The 20,096-nt window shown below is 39.8% G+C and overlaps 1 protein-coding gene and 1 long non-coding RNA gene across 4 annotated transcripts in view; one reads left to right on the forward strand and one right to left on the reverse strand.

Annotated features, from left to right (window-relative positions):
* TMEM106B (transmembrane protein 106B) overlaps positions 1-4,347 on the reverse strand; it is a 23,245-nt gene extending 18,898 nt beyond the window's left edge. Inside the window, exons 1-2 of one of the 3 annotated variants that reach the window (XM_055132098.1) lie at positions 4,147-4,347; positions 1,463-1,684 (exon numbers count right to left, since the gene is read on the reverse strand). In XM_055132098.1, coding sequence (XP_054988073.1) covers positions 1,463-1,682 — 220 coding nt within the window. In that variant the 5' untranslated portion in view covers positions 1,683-1,684; positions 4,147-4,347. Of the gene's footprint in view, positions 1-1,462; positions 1,685-3,664; positions 3,804-3,838; positions 3,997-4,146 lie in introns of those variants that run through there. The other 2 variants (XM_004602217.2, XM_055132096.1) reach the window with 2 other exon arrangements.
* Positions 3,779-19,847, forward strand: LOC129403473 (uncharacterized). Its single transcript, XR_008629287.1, has 4 exons — positions 3,779-3,921; positions 4,263-4,437; positions 17,255-17,451; positions 19,770-19,847. It is a non-coding gene; the product is annotated as an uncharacterized LOC129403473 (long non-coding RNA).
* Positions 19,848-20,096: the final 249 nt, after the last annotated feature.

Genomic DNA, 20,096 nt, shown 5'->3' on the forward strand with positions numbered 1-20,096 from the left:
TCTGCTGTGCGGGTGAGATACTCTTGGTAGCTTGCTGGGCTCTCCAAGAGGGGCAGAGGAATCAAACCTGGGTCAGCCACGTGCAAGGCAAACATCTTACCCACTGTGCTATCACTCCAGCCCTCCAGCCATCCTACTTGAAAGGTCATCTTGAAAATATTTACCTCTGTTCTGCTCTGACCTGAATATCCTTATATCAATAATAGCTTGGATATGAAGATTATCTGTTGACTATGAACAACATGGCAAAAAACAAGGCGACAACTAAAGAATTCCATAGTCTAAGACTGTCCTTGTCTGCTTAAAAACTACCATTAAATAACAGTCTAACTGAGCCCTCAAATCTAGAGATATGTTAAAGGTAAGAAATTGAAATAACCTCCAGTTTTTACTTCTCTTCAAAAAACTCTAATTTTTAAACTTGCTCTGTAAAATCAATATATGGCTTTGATGTTATGAGCAACGTTTGTCCTTTATTGATCAATTCACTTAGAAACCAACTTCTCTCCAACTACAAATGATGGAAATTGAATAAATGATTTCTTTGCTATAGAACAATTATTTCTGTGGGAAACTTACCGTTGAGGCCAAAGCTGATGTTTATTTCCTTGTCACAGATACCTCTACATAATCTAATTAAAGGCTCTGCATTATCTAATTATAATTTCTTCTCTTACTACGTTAAATTTACTTTACAGAAATATTTTATTAATTAACAAGATAATGTATTAGAACAATTAGGTGATCTACTTCCTTAGATAGCTCCTGAAGTCCAAAATACCAAAGTAACAATGACCTAAACTGATGCCAAATAGAATTAAATGTCTGTTAGGAGAATGTGTTCCACATGTGTTATCATGGCAGATAGGGAAAAAAAAGATCCTGAAAGTAAAAGTGCTTTGCATTATATAATTAGAAAACTTAATACTTTTTGTTTCTGGGGCAAGTGAGACAGTTACAGGGAGTACACACAGAACTTGCACTTGGTAGTCCCCACATGGTTTCCCCAGCCTAGCTGTGTGCAATGCTAGAGGCTCTGGAGCATGCTGAGTTTGGCCCCATCCCTGAAGATTTAGGAGCTCTGCAGGAAGCATGGGTGACCCAGGGCACCAGAGGGCTCTGGCAATAAACCACTGGACAAACTGGCTAAGAATCACACCAAGAGGCCCCAAGGCCTCCTGAGAACCTTTTGGGAGTCCCCACTTAAGATTTTCTGGGGGGTAGGAGGGCATACCCAGCAGTCTTACTTCTGGCTCTATGCTCAGGGATCACTCCTGACAGGGCTAAGGGGATCAAGGATATCCCCTTATCAAGGATATCCCCTTTATCAAGGATAGGGGATAAAGGGTGCCAGAGATCCAACCCAGGTTGGACACATGCAAGGCAAATGCTCTATCTGCTGTATTATCACTCCAGCCCCCATGATCTTTCTTAAAGAAAAACAAAGCAATGTTACACATACCCCTTGGAATTCTTCCGGTTCCTTGGCAAGTGGGACAAGTGACACTATCTCTTCCTGTGAATTCCACATAAGGAAATTGAGAGACGTCTCCACTTCTTCCATCTTCATTATGAACTTCATTACTGACCAATCCATTCCTCATATTTTCAGTTGATGTGAGTCCATCATAGGCATCTTCTTTATTTGAATGCAAAGGCAAGTGAGAAAAAGACTTACCCATGTCTAAAGAAAAAGAAAGAGCTTACAATAAATTTCAGGAAACAAATGCATACAAGAAGATTATAGGTTATTTGTATGACTTAAATCAAATTTTAAGGAGTGTTCAAACTATGTTTTGGGTTAAAACTGTATTCAATCAAAAGAATGCCTGAAACAGGAAGCGATTTATTGAGTCCAAAAAAGTTTTTTACAAAACAGGATAAAGTGATATTTACAGATTAGCGAAAGAATGAGCTTCCGAACAAAATTTGACAAGAGCCTATACTTTGTTAGGATTGTTTGAAAAGAAACAGAAAGAGCTTCACTTCTAAGAATATAGCAAAAATACTTTCTACTTTTAAATCCATTAGCACTGAAGACAACACTATTTAAAGCAAATTTTAGTTAGGTATTACAAGATAATTAAATGCAGCATTTTTCAGCTTTTTAAAATTCATGCCTCTAGGGCCAGATAGTACTGGGGTTAAGGTACATGCCTTGCATGAAGCAGACCCAGTTCCAGTGTTAACACTACATGGTCCCTGGAGCATCTCCCCACACTTGGAGGAAAACCTTTGTGATAAAATCCACAAACCTTTTCACCTTTACATTTCGACCTTTAACTATTTAACAATGCGTGTCTGTGTGTGTGTGTGTGTGGGGAGAGGTGTGGAATTTTAAATAATTTCTTTTCTAAATTTGACCTTTTTGTTTGATAAGTTTCTAATATAGATAGCTATATAAAAATGAAAGAATAATTCTTAAGAAAAGTATTATTGCTCTAAAGAAGGAAAACTGGTATTCAAAATAATCCAACTTGACTGGGGCTATAAAGAAATTTGCTTTCTAAAACAGGACAAGCCAACTGTACAGTGAAGTTACTTGTAATGTAAAGAAGATTTTAAAAAAAACCTAATAGACAAAATTGCAGCATTAGGAATAAAGATGTGTATCTTCACTTTTCAAAATATATATGGCGCCGGAGTGACAATATAGTGAGTAATTCACTTGCCTTGCATGAAGCTGACCCTGTTTCATCCTAGGTTACCAAGCACCACCAGGAATGACCCTGATTACTGAGCCAAGAGTAAGCCCTGAACACCACCCAGTGTTACCTCAAAATCAATATCAAAATCAAAATCAATAAACATAAATTAAGTAATTGATTGAAATAAAAATATATGCATGGAGAGCCGCATTAGTTACAAAAACACATGGTTTATGACTTTCAAAAATACATTACCACTTCCTGATTTGGCTCAATGAGATTAAATATCGTTAAACCGATAACTTGCCAGCCACAGGTGGTCAGTGGTTAACTAACTGCTGTCCCCAAACAGTGACCTTGGGCCAGTGTGGAGTCCTAGAAGAGCCGGGATTCTGGGCCTCGGCCCCTTTACTGGAATCTCGGCTGACAGTAATATTCCAGCGGAACGTGGCCGGGACCGGGCCTGATCTATTACTTTGGAGTTGGCCTCCGTCAGGTGACCTGTCAGAAGCTACTGGACAAGCGCAGACACCGGGCAGCCCCGACCCTCCTTCAGCGATTTCCCAGGAACACTGCTAAATCGAAACACTCTTACTGCCCGCAGCTCGGTTTTTACAACGCCGCGCTCGGCCGCCTCCTCTTCCCGGCAACTCCGCCAGGGTCCAGTCTACGAAGTGACTGGAAATTCGCGAGGATCGCGGCCCCAACGCCGAGCGCGGTGGTGGAGAGACGCACCGGAGGAGGAGCCGTGTGTCCACCTCTCAATGGACTGAGATCGCCCGGGGACACCGTAGGAAATCAGCCCCAGTGAGAAGCTCCAGAAACACACCCCAGCACGCGCAGGCAATTCTGGGGAGCTTAAGAATAAGATCCAGACCTCCCGGTAAAGAAAACGCAAAAAGCGCCTTGACCTGGGGCCGGCTGACCCCGGGCGGTGCGGGCGCTTGAAGTGAGCGACCCCCCTCCCCCACCCCCGCCTTGGTGGAAGGCCAGGTTTTAGGTACTAAGGCACTGACGGCTTCTCAGTCACCCGGGCCGGCGCGCCGCTTCCCACGCCAGGCCGGCTCGGCACCCCTGCAGCCTCCCCTCCTCCACCTCCACGTCCGGCTCGGCCCTTTCTGGGGCGCCGCCGCTCCGCCCCGACGCTGAGCAAGAGCCTTGGCGGGGTGGCGTCTCCAAGGGTCGCTCACCGGCGGGCGGGGCCCGGCGCTGTCCCGGGCAGCTCCGACACAGGGAGGGTCACGAAAGCCGCAGTCCCGAGAGCCGGTTGCTGGTACGACTCGGCCCGCAGCGCCCGGTTGCCGCGGGGTTGGGGCGGGGGTGGGTGGAGGAGGGGCCGCAGCGACCTCAGCAGCTGAGGCCCCGCGATGCTGCAATCCGCGCGCGCCTGCGCACCGCGCTCCCGGGAGGGGGCGTGGCCTCGGGGCGCCTACCGCGCACGCGCGCTCTCGCCACTCTTCAGGGCTGCTGCCCGGCTACGCCCTCGGCTTTTGCTTACTTTGGTGTCTCAGGATTTGAGAGACGGAAAGACTGCTTTCCTCTGACCCGGGACGATTTTAAAACTCATAGTTTCTCTCTCTCTCTCTCTCTTTTTTCTCATCATTGGTTTTCTAGAGGAAAGTCGTGTACCGTCTTCATCATCCCTCGACTGAGCAACCTTCTGCTCGCCAGCCGTCCCCGACACTCAGGGTGTGGGGAGAGGAATGAAGTGCACGGTAGACCACACGCCGGGCAGCGGGAAAGTCTTTCCGACTGTAATGTAGAACCTCCTGCCCTCTAGAAGAAAACTGTAAGCGGGCCGGAGGCCGGTTTTTAATTTGTTTTGTTTTTGTTTTTGTTTTTGCACGTGGTAGGTCCCCTCCCTCCGCCCTACTCGCTGGTTGGCTGAGGTAAATGTGATATTTCTTCGCTCCAAAGGCGGGGCTCCTGCGCCTCACTGTGACGTGGGGCTGCCCTCTGCCTCGCTGAGTGAGCGTGACTGAGGAAAATCAGCTGTCTGAGGAATAGGTGCACTATTCGGTGGGGGAAGACCACATACTGAGCTTACAGTGTTTATAGTAAGTGGTAGCGACTGTTAAAGTCACGGTCACAGCACACACAGGACTAGTGGTAGACAGGGTCGTATTTTAATTTTGTGACTTGACAGGTTGTGTGTTTGGCCAATACAGGGCAAAGCAATATGCATCTTCATATTTTAAACAATTATATGCCCTCGTGAGGCAGTGAACCTTCAAATATAGTATTGGCAGCGAGACCTGTTGTCAACTTGAAGCGGTTCACTGGGACAAGCTCAAAATAGTAAAAAAGTGAGATGTATTTAGGAATAGCAGAGGAATTGCAGTCTAGTACAGTCATATTGTAGTAAATTACTGTCGTAATAAATTACAGGGATGTTGGGAGTAATCCGAGCAGTGAAACGGAGATTCTAGATAACTTTGCTAAAATAATCTAAAATAATAGTATAAAAATAATATAAAATAACTGCTAAAATAATAATCTTTGATTAGATCCTATCACTTAGGAAAATGTTACATCCAGTGTTACATTCACTGAGCGTGAAGAATAAATAAATTTCTGTGTAGTAATATACCCCTGAGTTTCTCTGTTTGGGTTTATATGCTGCTTGTACACAATCTGTTCCTCACTTTTGCATAGTAAACTTCAATCAGTTACTGTAATTTTCTTTACCTGTTTCTCAACCTTGACAAATCCAAGCATCAAGTTTATGAGCATAGGGATGGGGAGAGATTCTTGGTGAATGTCCATTGGTCAAAGTATTGATTTCACTTTTCCACAAATGGGCATTAAGGAAAACCAGTTTCAGTCTTTATCAGTCCTTAATTTGTTTCCTTGGGGTCACATGTATGAGATTTTGTATTTTATATGCTGTTCTATTTTAGGTAAAAATTTTTTCACAGTGTAGACTCATTTTTATATCATAAGATATCAAAGTATTTTGAAAGACAGGAAGTATAAAACATATTAATTTTGGTTAATTTTAACCCAGTAATTCTACCCATTGGAGTTTATTCTACATCTAAGGAAACTAGAAAGATTTCTATACAAAGTTTGTTTAAATAAGCTTAATGTTTACATTGTAAATGGCATTCAACTTTTTTACACCCGCAGACTGGCAAAAATAGAAATATTACACAGACCATTTAAGCAGAAATTTAAAAATAACATTAATATTTGTGTATCAATGATTTATAATAATATTACTGCTTCATCCAGGCAAGCCATGTGTTAAGCCACTGTTTTTAATGGACTAGCGTATAGCTAGTATATAACGCATATGAAATAGAATCAGCTGTAAAGTCTTCACATTTAGGACATACAGATTAAATAGGAGAAATATTCAAAATATAAAGGTACTTATACTTTGCACATTTTACTATATGCATATTTAATTAGAAAATGTTTTATAATTTAGCATATTACTTTTTTTTTTTTTTTTTGCTTTTTGGGTCACACCTGGCAGTGCACAGGGGTTACTCCTGGCTCTGCACTCAGGAATCACCCCTGGTGCTTAGAGGACCATATGGGATGCTGGGAATCGAACCCGGGTTGGCTGTGTGCAAGGCAAACGCCCTACCCACTGTACTATTGCTCCAGCCCCTAGCATATTACTTTTCAAAAATTACTTTTCCCCCAACCTGGGTGAGTGTTTAGCTAATATTTTTTCAATTAGTTACTTAGCTAAAGAAAATGCCATATAAAATGTCCTTATTTATGTAATTAAAACTTGCATAGGAGTAAATCCTTCTAAAAAAAGTTCTTTGTAAGAATCAGATCATGGGGGTTGGAGAGATAGTACAGCAATTAAGGCACTTGTCTTGCATGTGGTTGATCTGGGTTTAGTCTTCAGCATCCCAAACCTGAGCACTGCCAGGAATGACCTCTGAGTGCAGAGCCAGGAGTAAGCCTTGAGCATAGCCAGGTGTGACTCCCAAACAAACAAATGAAAAAGAATCAGATTGTGTCTCTATCAGAAAGACAATCTTTTTATTCCTTCTTTATTTAAACACCATGGTTGTTTATTTTTAAACACCAAATTTGTTCATAATGCATTTGTTATAGGCATTTAATATTCTAACACCTATATCACCACTGGTGTGACCTTCTCACCACTATTGTCCTCATTTTCCCCACCACCCTCAAGCCTGTGCCCTTAGCAGGCACACAGAATTATTTAGTTAGTATTACTTTTTGCAACTAAGTGGCTAATGCAATTATCAAAAAATATTCTTCAATTAAAAAAGTAGTGAAATTGTTATATCCGGCCATGGGGACATTAAGTCCTTGTCTGAGGGTTTACTGGGCTGCTATTGTTAGTTGATCCTTCAGTGTTAATGTTTTGTTTACTGAACTTAGTTGGCATTTATGTTACTTTCCTATCTAATTTCCTATGTTCTTACTGGGGATATCAGTATTATAGAGTTTGGACATGTTGTGTGATCGTGAAAATGGCTGAATGCTCCAGAAACTTCAGACAGTTTAACTGGGCAATGAGTTGTGGGATGTGGGTGTGGCTGCAGGAGCTTCTGGAAGTATGGGTCCTGGGAGAGGCTGCTAACCATCACTCTGAGAAGACCCCAGAGTTCTCAGCCTGAAGTCCAGTGTTCCTGAAGTTTTTGGCAGTTTGGCATCTCTGCAGAGCTTAGTCATGAGGTGATAGGGCCATTGTCATGACAGCAGCTTTTGGGGTGTGAGTGTGGCTGCTGGGGCTTTGGCAGGATAGGAACTCAGTCTACCCTTCTCCAGAGAGCACCTTAATTTTCAGCTAGGAGACCAATATAGCTGTAAATTTTGTTGACTAATTGATATCTTTTAGATTTTATTGTGAGTCTGTAACCAATAATGAACTTACATGGAGGCAGTTTTGGGATCTGGGTGTCGGAATACAGCCTTTAGAACTATATTACCAAGGATGAGTCCAACTTGTCTGGTATAAACTAAGTTTGTTTTACAGTGGATGAAATAGCTTTCTTATACCTAAATTTTATTCATTATAAAATGTATATGGTAATACCTGTCTTGGTGGAATGATGTAGTTAGAAACTGGTACCTGTAAGTATTTGTTAGTGTTTTACTGACAAACTTCTAACAATGAAATATTTATAAAAATAGATGTTTCATACTTGGTGCATTTGCCCTCTACTCCTAATTTTCATCATTAAAGCACATTTGGAAGGTTATCTGAATAGCTGTAATTGTTTAACACTGAGTTTTTGAATTAAGTTTAAATCTATGTGCTATAAGATTTGAAGGCTATATGATTTTTTGGTTTATTTTCTGTCACACCCAGTTGTTGTCAGGTCTTACCCTTGGCATTCTGCTCAGGGATCAATCCTGGAGGTGCTTTGGGGACATTATGTGAAGCCTAGGACTAAACCTGGATTAGCTGCATGCAAGACAGCTGTTGTATTAGTTATCTGGCCACAGCTTCATTATTTTGAGTCCAGGATAACTTTGAATAGACAATAATTGGTTAATATTCTTTAGTTGTTTTTATTGTTAAATGGTGAATCTAGTATTTTTCCATGTTTGATTATTATCTTCAAATATTAGACTTATCTCACATTCCAATTTTCTCTTCCAACTTCTGTAATATAAATCACTCAGTTCCTCAGATAGATCACTCAGTCATATTGCAAATATTTCTTCATTAAAAATTTGCTTTAAGTTTGGGACCCATCAAGCATTGAAGACTACATATGATTTGCTTGCAACAGGGCAGTACTTTGTGACTTCCTTGATGGAGAGAAAACTGGAGAATTCACCATTTGTGACCTCCAGATGAAGAGATGAAATCTACATTGAACCTCACTTTTCTCCTTTCAAGATGCTCACTCTCAGATCCTAGAAACCATCTTGTAAGGAAGTTAAGACGCCATAAGCAGATGATACATGTCAGCTTCTGGCTATTTGACCTAACTGAGCCATCATTAATGACTACATCTGGGAGTAGACAAGTCTTCACATGACTTCACATGCACTGTCTTTGGCTGAGTCACTACTTTAGCTGTCATCAAGTGGAACATGAAGGATGTGGAAATCAAGCCCTACCCAAATTGCAGATATATGAGCCAAATAAACATGACTTTTAACATACTAAGATCCAGGTCAGGTGATAGATTACTGAGCCATTGATAACAACAAGAGCTCACTGAAGCTTCATAATCTTGTGAAGAATATCGTTTTCTCTCCTTTTACAGATGAAAAGTCAGTCTTAGGTGAACCTATTTCCCCTACATTACATAGATAACAACACAGCCATATTTTGAGCCACAGTTTTTCCAACCTAAGAATATACATTTTTGGTTGATATGTTTTTTTTTTTTTACCAGATCAGTCAATAAAGAGTAGCATAGTGGGGTATAATATGATAAACTTGTGGGGAAAAGACCAAATAATGAGCTTGGGGAAGGAACAGGAAAAGTAAAGATTTAAGTAGATTTGCTCTTTGAGCTTTTTTTTGAAGTAAAATAGTTTTATTAAGGGAGAATAATAATTCTAAGGAAAATGTAGGATTCTTCAGAGAAAGCTCCATAAAATAAAAAAGAAATTACTCACCTCTGGGATGTGGGCTACTAAAGAACAGAATGTACCAGATTGCCACTTGAATGTAAATGTTTCAAAACCAGATTCTTTACCTGGGTCAGCTAGGATATTTTCTGCTGTGCAAATGCCAGTGGAAATCTATTGTCTGGCATTCTACACTCATGTCTGAAGACTTAGGAGATCTGAGGATATGCAAGCCAAGCAACAAATTTTCATGGTCAAACCAGACCCTGGCTGAAAACTCTGTAGCACACTTGGGAGTGGGATGGATCCAGTCTCTACCCTGCTGAAGCCCTTGCTGCTGTACCCACAACCCACCGCTGCCACCATGCCATTGGTTCAACTCCACCGCTCCACTAATAATCTCTGCAGAGACACCAAAATGCAAAAAAATCTCAGGTAGTCTGGTGTCCAGGCTGAGAACTCTGGGTTTGTCTCAGAGTGGACAGTCTATCCCTACTCTCTGTACTTCCAGAAGCCCTAGCAGCCACACCCATCTCCTACAGCCACTGTCATATCAATTTATTGGCCCATTTTCTACAGATTTTGAAGTTTTCAGGACTGTGCATATGTGGCTGTGCAATACCTTCAATATCTGCAATGCTGAAATTTCAGTAGAAGTACACTAACTTAGATGGGAAGGTAACACAGAAGCCAACTAAACTCAACAAACAAAAATAACACCTAATGCTCAACTAGCAGTAAAACGACATTGTACGTCCTCAGACAAGGACTTAACCCCATACTGAGATGCAACAATTTTCACAAGTTTTCATTCACTAGCATATTTTTGATAATTCAATTAGCCATTTAATTATAGCAAATATTAAAATATTTTTTGTTTGCTAAGGGGGCATGCTTAGTTGGGGGTAGTTTAGAAAATGGGAACAATGCTGGAGGGAGGGTCAATCAGATGGAGGGATTGGTGTGGGAACATTGAACGTCCATACAACTGTATTATGTAATGAACATTTTGTAAACCACAGCGTTTAAATGAAGTATTTTATTTTAAAAACAAAGAAAACCCAGGAGAATAGTATTCATCTTCCCACATTTTCCTTCAACTAATAAATACAGACAAGAATATGGAGACTGTTTATTGTTGATAGGGATATAAATTGGTGCAGCCAATATTGAAACAATATGGAGATTCCTTTAAAATATTGAAAGAGCTATCATGTATTCCAGTGATCTATCCTGGATATATATTCAAATAAAATTAAAACAAATCTTGAAAAGACATCTGCATTTTCATGTTCATTGCTGCATTTTTGACATAGTTGAGGCGTAACAATATGGATAAATGGATTAGTACGTTTGTGTATGTGTGTGCATGTGTATGAGAGAGAGAGAAAGAGAGAGAATATTATTCACCCATCAGGAAAAGAACATCCTACTCTTTGAAATAACATGGATGGAACTTGTAAGTATTGTGATAAGTTAGCTAAGACAGAGACAATAATGCATGTTATCATTTATGGAATCTTAAAAACAATGATAAATTAATAGAAACACAAGAATGGAAATTACCAGGAAGTGAGAGTAAGGGAAAAAGGGAGATGTCGAACAAAGAATATGGACTTTCAATTGAAAGATAATTTTCTGGAGTCTACACTGTTACTATAACTAATAATGCTGTATCATATACTTGAAAATTACTGAGACTTCGTAAATATTATACACAAAGTATAATTATTTGCATGATACAAATATTAGCTAACTTTATAATGATAACCATTTCACAATACAAGATATGTTTAAATGTATAGAGTTATACAACAAGTTGGGAGAAAAATGAGACTGATTATAATTTCACTTTTAACTTTAACTGAATGTTTTTCTAATATCTAATGAGAATAATTTTAGGAATATGATAAATCTACTGAATAATATATTGAAAGGCATGTGATAAATGTTCCATATTATCTCATTAGGTTTCATAGAAGCAATTTGATTTAAGTTCAGTGTTTTTCTCCATGTAGTAAAAAACATAAATATTACATCAGCTTAACGTAAGTATTAAGTGTATATTATATAGGTAGAAACAGGCTTCAAGGTGCTTTGACTTAACAGCTATCAAATAATAGAACTTGATATTCTGATTTCAAATCTAAACACTAACCTCTGTTGAAGACTTTGTATTTAATTGGTAGGTTCATTTTTTTTTTAGGCTCATACCCAGAGATGCTCAGGCAACATCAGCGTCATTTGTCATGCTTAGAGGCTACCAGGGGCATACCCAGCAATGTTAAAGAGGGGTCTGCAGTGATGGAAATCAAAACCATGTCCTTAGACATTCTAGGCATGTGCTATCTCCCCATGTGTATAAATGGGGGAAACATTTTTGTTGGGGAAAATATAGGTTAAAATGTATAAACATGATAAATGTCCATATAAACCTTAAATTTATATAAAGTCTTGAAGTAACAAAATGGTATAAGCTTTCGTGGAAGAAATGATACACTCAGCAAGAATTCTTTTTTGATGTTTCTTAGGGAAGTAGAGTCTTAAATATCTTCATAGATACTTCTAGACTTCTTTGATTTCAAATACTAGTGTAATATTTATATATTTATATAATACAACCATAGTACAACCTCACACATACAGTTTCAGTTTGTTTGCTCAAAAAATCAGGACTTAATTTGGTGGGTAGAGAACAAGCTTTATTATTAACAAGTATATTGAAAGATGGTGGACTCATGCTGTCCTACCCAGTCACAAGAAGCAACATAAAATAGGAAAATTATATTTCAAAAGGACATTGTAGACTGTTAGGTGTCAGAATCATCATCATCATTACCATCATCTCATTGATCCTCGATTTTCTTGAGCGGTCTCAGTAATGTCTCCATTCATCCTAGCCCTGAGATTGTAGAAGCCTCTTTTTACTCGTTCTTCCCAACAGTGCCGCATTAGAGGCTCTTTCAGGGTCAGGGGAATGAGACCCATCGTTATTACTGGTTTTGGCATATGAATATGCCATGGGGACTTTGCAAGGCTCTCCCATGTGGGCAGGAAACTCTCAGTAGCTTGCCAGGTTTTCCAAGAGGGAGAGCTAGGCTATAAGATGTTGCACAGCTGTGAATGCGGCTGCGTGCTTCTTGGTGCTTGGTTTTATAGTCTCTATGTTGGCCATTACTTTTTGGGTCACACCTGGCAATGATCAGGGGTTACTCCTGGCTCTGCCCTCAGGAATTACTCATGGCAGCGCTCGGGGAACCATATGGGATGCTGGGGATTGAATCCGGGTTGGCTGAGAGTAAGGCAAATGCCCTACCCGTCGTACTATCCCTTTGACCCCTTTGAATATTTATTGTCTGCTTTGTCCAACCAATAATAAGTTATAAGCTAGAAAAGAATACTTCAATCTTCAAGTTAAAACAATAAAATGATTCAACAGTGTGAGGAAAGGTGAGAGAATTGTTAAAGTGGGTTTCTCACAAAAGTGCCAGTGTCAGAAAGGTCAATAAATTCCTTTTTTGATTTATCCTCTTTGAGCCATATTCCAATGCGTTTATAAATTTAAAGAAAGACTTATGATAAGGGTTTATTCTTTTTATAAGCTTTTGGGCGAAGGAGAGGATAAGATGAGCATTTACTTTCTCAATATACCAAACCAAAGGACTTTGCAGTTTTGATTTTTGAGCTCTGCTTAATATTTTTTTTGTATTCAGTTTAGTATTCCTTTAAGAGATGGGAAATATTTCCTTTAAATTCAGAGTGGTGCTGATTAAATATCTTTACGTCACAGCTCTTTAATGATAAATTATGATACAGAACTTCCTCTCCCAAGGGTTGGGTGGAAAGAAGCAATATGATGATATTTTGTATACATTTTCAAGGGGTCTATAGAATTTTTTTGAAGTTACTTCATAAATATCAGATTCAAATCTTTAAAATAGCTGACTTTACAACAGCTAACAATTAATGTTTTAAAGAAATGGGCTGTAAAACTCGGTAATATTGGTACAGGACCTATGAACACTGGGGCACCTTGGACTCTCTGATCACTGGTTCTGACTAAATCTCAGCATTGTGTTGAGATTGGTTTGTCCAAGAACTGTGACCAGAGAAAGGTTTCCCAAGATAGCAGGGCTGGTAAAAGGTCTCAGGGGGCTTCACGAGCTACCAGAACTTCTCAGAATCTTGGATTCTATAAGTGGTTGAGAAAGAATATATATGAAGTGGAAGAACCTTGTAGAGATTTATAGTGTTGAATATACCTGCAGCATATTTATCTCTTACTGGATTTCCAAGGTAACTGAAGAGAATAGTGGTTGAGAGCACTTCCATGAGACAGAACACATCTAAGCAAGGACAATACCATATAGGGCTTTCCTGAGAAGATTTACTGGATAACCCAGCCACTATCTACGGGAGATTCTCTGCTCTAGCACAAAGAGCTGGAGCATTTGGAAGCTAAGTTGCATGATACCAGGGAAGAGGAAGGAATGGTACAAAGAATGTGAAGGGGCAGAATTTGGCCCTGAGAAAATTCAGGGACAAGCTTAAAATTGGTGCATCAGACTTAAAACTCACTTTTTGAAAAGCCTGATCTAGAGGTAAGATCTAAAGCCTATAAAATACTCATAGACCTCAGCAGCCCCTTATAAACCACCAGAGAGCTATTATCCCTTTCAGTACTGGAAGCAAATTGAGGATCAACTATCACACTGGGTGAAATGATACCTGCCTTCACCAGACCAAAACACCAGCCTTCCCCACCATCCAACCTACAACTGACTGTTGGTAGTGGAATGAAAGTCTAGTAAGAAAGGAGACTTTATTCAGAGCTGGCAACACGGCCTTCTTTTATCTACTATATCCACATTTAACCCTTATTTTAAAAAAAATGGTCATTTGGGTGGAGTCTAGATCTGATCAAATGGTGGGCTCACAGAACTCTTTCCTGTTTACTTGGTCTTGCTAATAAAACTTCCAGGTACTGGCAAATGCAAATACCATAATTGAAAGTAGGGCACTTTGATGTTACAGGTGTTACTGGGTGCTCTGGACAATAAATTCCTGCTTGCTGCCCAATCCTTGTTCATATCACAACTCCACAATCATTAGGAACCAGCTACTGTGAACTCTGGGACTGTTACAATCAAGACCACCACTCAGTATTCAAAGAGACAAAGAGTCCAGCAGGATTGCAAAACACACACTGAGACTTCATTATTCCAGCTAGCCTGGGCCAAGCTGGCCTGCTGAAGCAGGAGGTCAAAGCTCGACCCCAAGGGCTTACAGCCAAGGGTTTATATAACCATCCTGGGCACGCAGGCCTCAGGAACAAGCTCAAACAAAGATAAACAATTCCAAATGGCAGAAATAACTTCAAACATTTCATAAATGAACAAAAGCATACAAGAACAATATATCAAGAAAACATTTCCAATTAGGAAGACATTCCCAACTCCCATACATCAAGAAAGCAAGGCATTCCCATACATCAAGAAAGCAAAACATTCCTATACATCAAGAAAACATCAGTTAGACAGAGGATACAAGACACGGGTATATCAACTCCTGGCTCTCCAGCCCCATGTCTGTATAAACACCAGGTAGTTCTTTTAGTCCATTAACTCAGTCATATATCCTTCCTGGCCAGAGCTGCTTCCCACCAAGTGGTACTGTCAACCAATTAGCTCAGTTAAGTCATATATCCTTCCTGGCCAGAGCTGCCCCCCTACAGTCTTTACGACCAGGGTGAGAAGAGAAGAACTACTCACATTCTCTCCTTTTCTATGATCATACTGTTGAATCTTCTACTTCTCCCTTTTGTATGATCATACTGAGAAATCTTCCTCAGCCACAGGGTCATCAGTATTATTGTTTGAAACCCATATGTTGAACACACATCCTAGCAAGGAGAGCTGAATTATAGGGATACTGAAAATGTAATTTTGTGAGGGTAAATTTACATCAGCATTGTAGTTGCTACTGGTCATGTTAAGGATTGATCTACCTGGAAATACTTCCTTCACTCCAGTCAGTTGTTTGTGGATTTACTTGGACTTTTTCCTTAATGTAATCTTTCCTGTGACATTTGACACCCTATTTTTATTTAAATATTTTGGAGAGCTCTTAGAATACTTGGCAGTAATCCTTTGAGTCACAAGGATAAAAGTAAACAACATGCAGGTGACCTTTGAACAGAGTTAGGCATCAACTAAATGAACCAACTGAAGGACACAGTCTGCTGATTAAATCTAGTACTGGTGACAAAAGGAAAATTAAAGAGCCTTACTTCTAATTTTGACATCCCCATAAAGCTTTAGTTTCGTAGAGATCAGGAATGATTATTTTAGGAGAGCACCCAAACAAAATACCTTGTTAAAAATACTTATCTGTGAGAACGTTCTACTTTGTTTTTCTTACTCCTGATTCTAGCACCTGGCCTAGAGTAATTACATAAGGTCATTGTTGAAAATATGTAAATAAAATTAGTTTTTGGGGCTGGAGCAATAGCACAACGGGTAGGGTGTTTGCCTTGCATGCGGCTGACCCAGGTTCAATTTACAGCATCCCATATGGTCCCCTGAGCACCACCAGGAGTAATTCCTGACTGCAGAGCCACAAGTAACCCCTGTACATTGCTGGGTGTGACCCCCCCAAAAAAAAGCAATAAATAAATAAATAAATAAAATTAGTTCTTTCATTAGGACTCTAGAAAAACACTAAATTTAGAATCACTGAACACTCACCACAGGATGTTAACTATAAAAATTTTCTTATGTGAACAACTGTCAACAATTATTTCCAACAGCAGACTTCCTTACTCTTTTCACTAAGCATTTGCTATACAATTTAGCACGGTATGTGTGGAAGGACATTGCCTTATTTTTTTAAAATTTATTTATTTTTAATTAGTGAATCACCGTGAGGGTACAGTTACAGATTTATATATTTTTGTGCTCATGTTTCCGCCATATAAAGATTGAGGACCCATCCCTTCACCAGTGCCCATTCTCCACCACCGGTAAACCCAGCATCCCTCCTACCCTCCCCAATCCCATCTCCCCCCACCCCACTCTGCCACTGTGGCAGGGCATTTCCTTTTGTTCTCTCTCTCTAATTAGGTGTTGTGGTTCGCAATAGAGGTGTTGAGTGGCCACTGTGTTCAGTCTCTAGTCTACATTCAGCCCGCCTCATCCTTCCCCCACATGGCCTCCAACCGCATTATACTTGATGATCCCTTCTCTGAGTTGCCCTCTCCCCAGAATGTGAGGCCAGCTTCCAAGCCATGGAGTCAACCTCCTGGTACTTATTTCTACTATTCTTCTATTCTTGGGTGTTAGTCTCCTACTCTGTTATTCTATATTCCACAGATGAGTGCAATCTTTCTATGTCTGTCTTTCTCTTTCTGACTCATTTCACTTAGCATGACACTTTCCATGCTGATCCACTTATATGCAAAATTCATGACCTCCTTTTTTCTAACAGCTGCATAGTATTCCATTGTATAGATGTACCAAAGTTTCTTCAACCAGTCATCTGTTCTAGGGCACTCGGGTTTTTTCCAGATTCTGGCTATTGTAAATAGTGCTGCAATGAACATATAAGTGCAGATGTCATTTTGACTATACTTTTTTGCTTCTCTGGAATATATTCCCAGCAGTGGTATTGCTGGGTCAAATGGGAGCTCAATATCTAATTTTTTGAGAATCGTCCATATTGTTTTCCAAAAGGCTGAACCAGTCGGCATTCCCACCAGCAGTGCAGAAGGGTCCCTTTCTCCCCACATCCTCTCCAACAGTGGTTGCTTTTGTTCTTTTGGATGTGTGCTAGTCTCTGTGGCGTGAGGTGGTATCTCATGGTTGTTTTGATCTGCATCTCCCTGATGATTAGTGATGTATAGCACTTTTTCATGTGCCTTTTGGCCATTGCCTTATTTTTTAATCAAGTGGATTTATCCATTTATTCATTTTAAATCAAATAGATTTTTTTCTTTCATTTCCAAATATAATACTGATTCTGTTTATTCAATCTTCATGTCCCATTTTTATTTTGTACATTTTTTCTATTGTTACTCCAAGTCCTGGCAGAGTCTCTTGCCCCGCACCTGGCTGTCTTCACCGGAGCCCCTCAGAGTGGGTGGTTTGAGTTTCCCTCCCTGCCCCAAGCAGAGCTCCCATGGCCGAAGACCTGCAGAACCCAGCCACAGCCATGCTCAAGGCCCCCTCCACATGTTCGGATGAGCCTCACGCATGAAGGAACCGGCAGAGGAACCCAGGTATGTGTGACCCGGGGCTGATATCTCCAAGCCTGCTTGGATTGGGATTGGGCCTCTTCTGCCCAGATCCCCCATTTTCCAGTAGCTAGGGGGTCACACCCAGAAACTACCCCTGGCGCCATGTAATCCCAAGGGCCAATATCCAGAGACTATAAGACCAAGCTCCCAGAAGCATTTTATAGCCTAATTTCCCCCTTTGGAGAACCTGGCAAGCTACCGAGAGTTTCCTGCCCACATGGGAGAGGCTGGCAAGCTTCCCGTGGCATATTCATATGCCAAAAGCAGTAGCAATGATGGGTCTCATTCCCTGACCCTGAAAAAGCTTCCATGCAGCACTGTTGGGAAGAACGAGTAAAAAGAGGCTTCTAAAATCTCAGGGCTAGAATAGAGTCAGTACTGAGAAATCGACAATCAACTCCAAGTCTTAAAAATTGTTTTAAGATTTATTTTGAAAGAGTGATTCCAGCAAGATAGTAAATGAATATGGAGACTGCACTCTCTTCTTCCTCAGATCCTTAACTAAATGATCAACACAGTGAAACATGCTTTATAGACCAGCAGATGAGAAGGCTGAGGAGCAGTGTGGTAAGAGGCAGCAGATGTTGAAAGAGTAGAAACAACTGTAATTAATATGACTTGGGGTACATCCAGGACATGTGACCAGTTTGAAACTTAAAGCACAGCCAGGTAAAAGATTGGGAGATTCTTTCATTAGGACATTGGGGAGCAGAATTCCATGACTATATGCTGAGGTTGCCAATAAACACTAACAGCTGCAGATTCCAGACAGTCATCAGTAACTAGAAGCCAAAACTTTAGGATATACTTCCAAAGTATACCCTAAACTTTAGGATATTCTCATTCCCTGCTTCTGTGGGGCATCTGAGGCCATTAGAGAGTTCTCATGACCACTATTGGCAGCCTTTGTTCTGGATGGGTACTAACAGCTTAGCTTGAGATGTTTGAGACTAAAACCAGGGTAGGCTGGCTGGAGTTTGCTGGAAACTGAATTAATTTTTTCTGTGACCTTATTAAAACAACTCTTATCTGTATTAGGCTATTCTATACACTCCTGGGACTACCACTTGGACTGTGTTCACCTACAATGTTGACCATAGTCCAGAAATGGGAATCATTTTTTTTGCCAGAGGCCATTTATATACAACATTCGTGGGCCATACAATACAGTCAGATAGAACATGAACAACCCACAAGTCACATGTCTGTCCCATTATGTAGTAGGGTCAGACCACATAATTTTGCAGACCCTTCCACACACCCTTGCTTTACTCAGAGTGTAGAGCACTTGAATTTAGTGATGGTATCTAGAGACTTTGAAAATAATCCTTACTCAGTTGGTTCATGAGTGCTTACTGGGCCTGGGGTTTTACTGGAGTACAAACTCGTATCTTTCTTGATTGTTCAAGTATTGTATGATTTTTCCTGCATATGAAAAATATATAAATTAATGAATATACAAAACTAAATAAGAATACAAACCAGGAAATATTGGTAATAGAATGAAAGTTATAACTAGAAGAAGGGAGTGTGTTGGGGGAAGGAGATAAGGCAGTACAGGGAGAAGTGTTACTAAAATAATTTTAAATTGATATTTAATTATTCTTATAAAATGCATAGCACCACTTTTATATTTCTAGATACTGTTTATCTTTTTAGTGAATGTGTATTTAACCTATTTCTTTTTGTTTATGGATGTCTCTCATCTGGGTGACTACCTTAGTAGGTTACTAATAAGAAGGGTAAAGAATTCTACTGATCTTGAAAGAAAGAAGCCAATTTAAAAACAGAAATATACTGATCATATGTGTTGCAAAATATATGCTGCAAAATACCCTTGAAGAGTTAGCTATAAACAATTTTATATTGCTATATAAAAATAACCATTTAGGTTGATAATGTAGATAATATGATAATGCTAATTGTTTAAAAATAATCATAAACTTGGTTGTATAGATTATTAAACAGCAACACCCTGTTGAGGAATGCAATTAGGAGGATATGTCTTCCCACAGTTGAGCAATTGGTGGCTCTTAGCTCCTCTGTTCTTGGAATGTACCTTTCCTGGAGTAGAAGATGATCTTTGACATACCTCTGAAATTAATTTGTTGGTTCAGATCATTAGGTATACATAATTAAATCAAATTAAACTGCCTATATAAAAATTTGAAGATTTGTCACGCACCTGACAGATCTTTAAAAAAATCTTGAAAGTTGTTGTAATTTAAAATGCTAATTTTACTTGACATAATGTGGTTTATAATATTGCATATTATCCAGGTAAATATTTTCCTTTACAGTATAAAAGGAGCTTCCTCCTGACTTTGTGCTCTGGATCAGGCTAGGATGGTGATCTCATGGAGAGGCAGAGATTGAACTTGGGTTGACTGCATGCAAGGCAAGTATTTTACTGACTCTACAATCTTTCCAACCCCTATATTGTTTTAAAAACATTTATATTTATATTTAAATGTTAGTTTTAATTAAAAATTACAAATTTATATGAATGATATTCACATTTTGGTGTCATAGAAATATATTCAAATAGGGGCTGGAGTGATAGCACAGCGGGTAGGGTATTTGCCTTGCAGGCGACTGACTCAGGTTCAATTCCTTGTCCTTCGAGG

This window comes from Sorex araneus, chromosome 1 (genome assembly GCF_027595985.1).
Source record: "Sorex araneus isolate mSorAra2 chromosome 1, mSorAra2.pri, whole genome shotgun sequence".
NCBI classification, from domain to species: domain Eukaryota; kingdom Metazoa; phylum Chordata; class Mammalia; order Eulipotyphla; family Soricidae; genus Sorex; species Sorex araneus.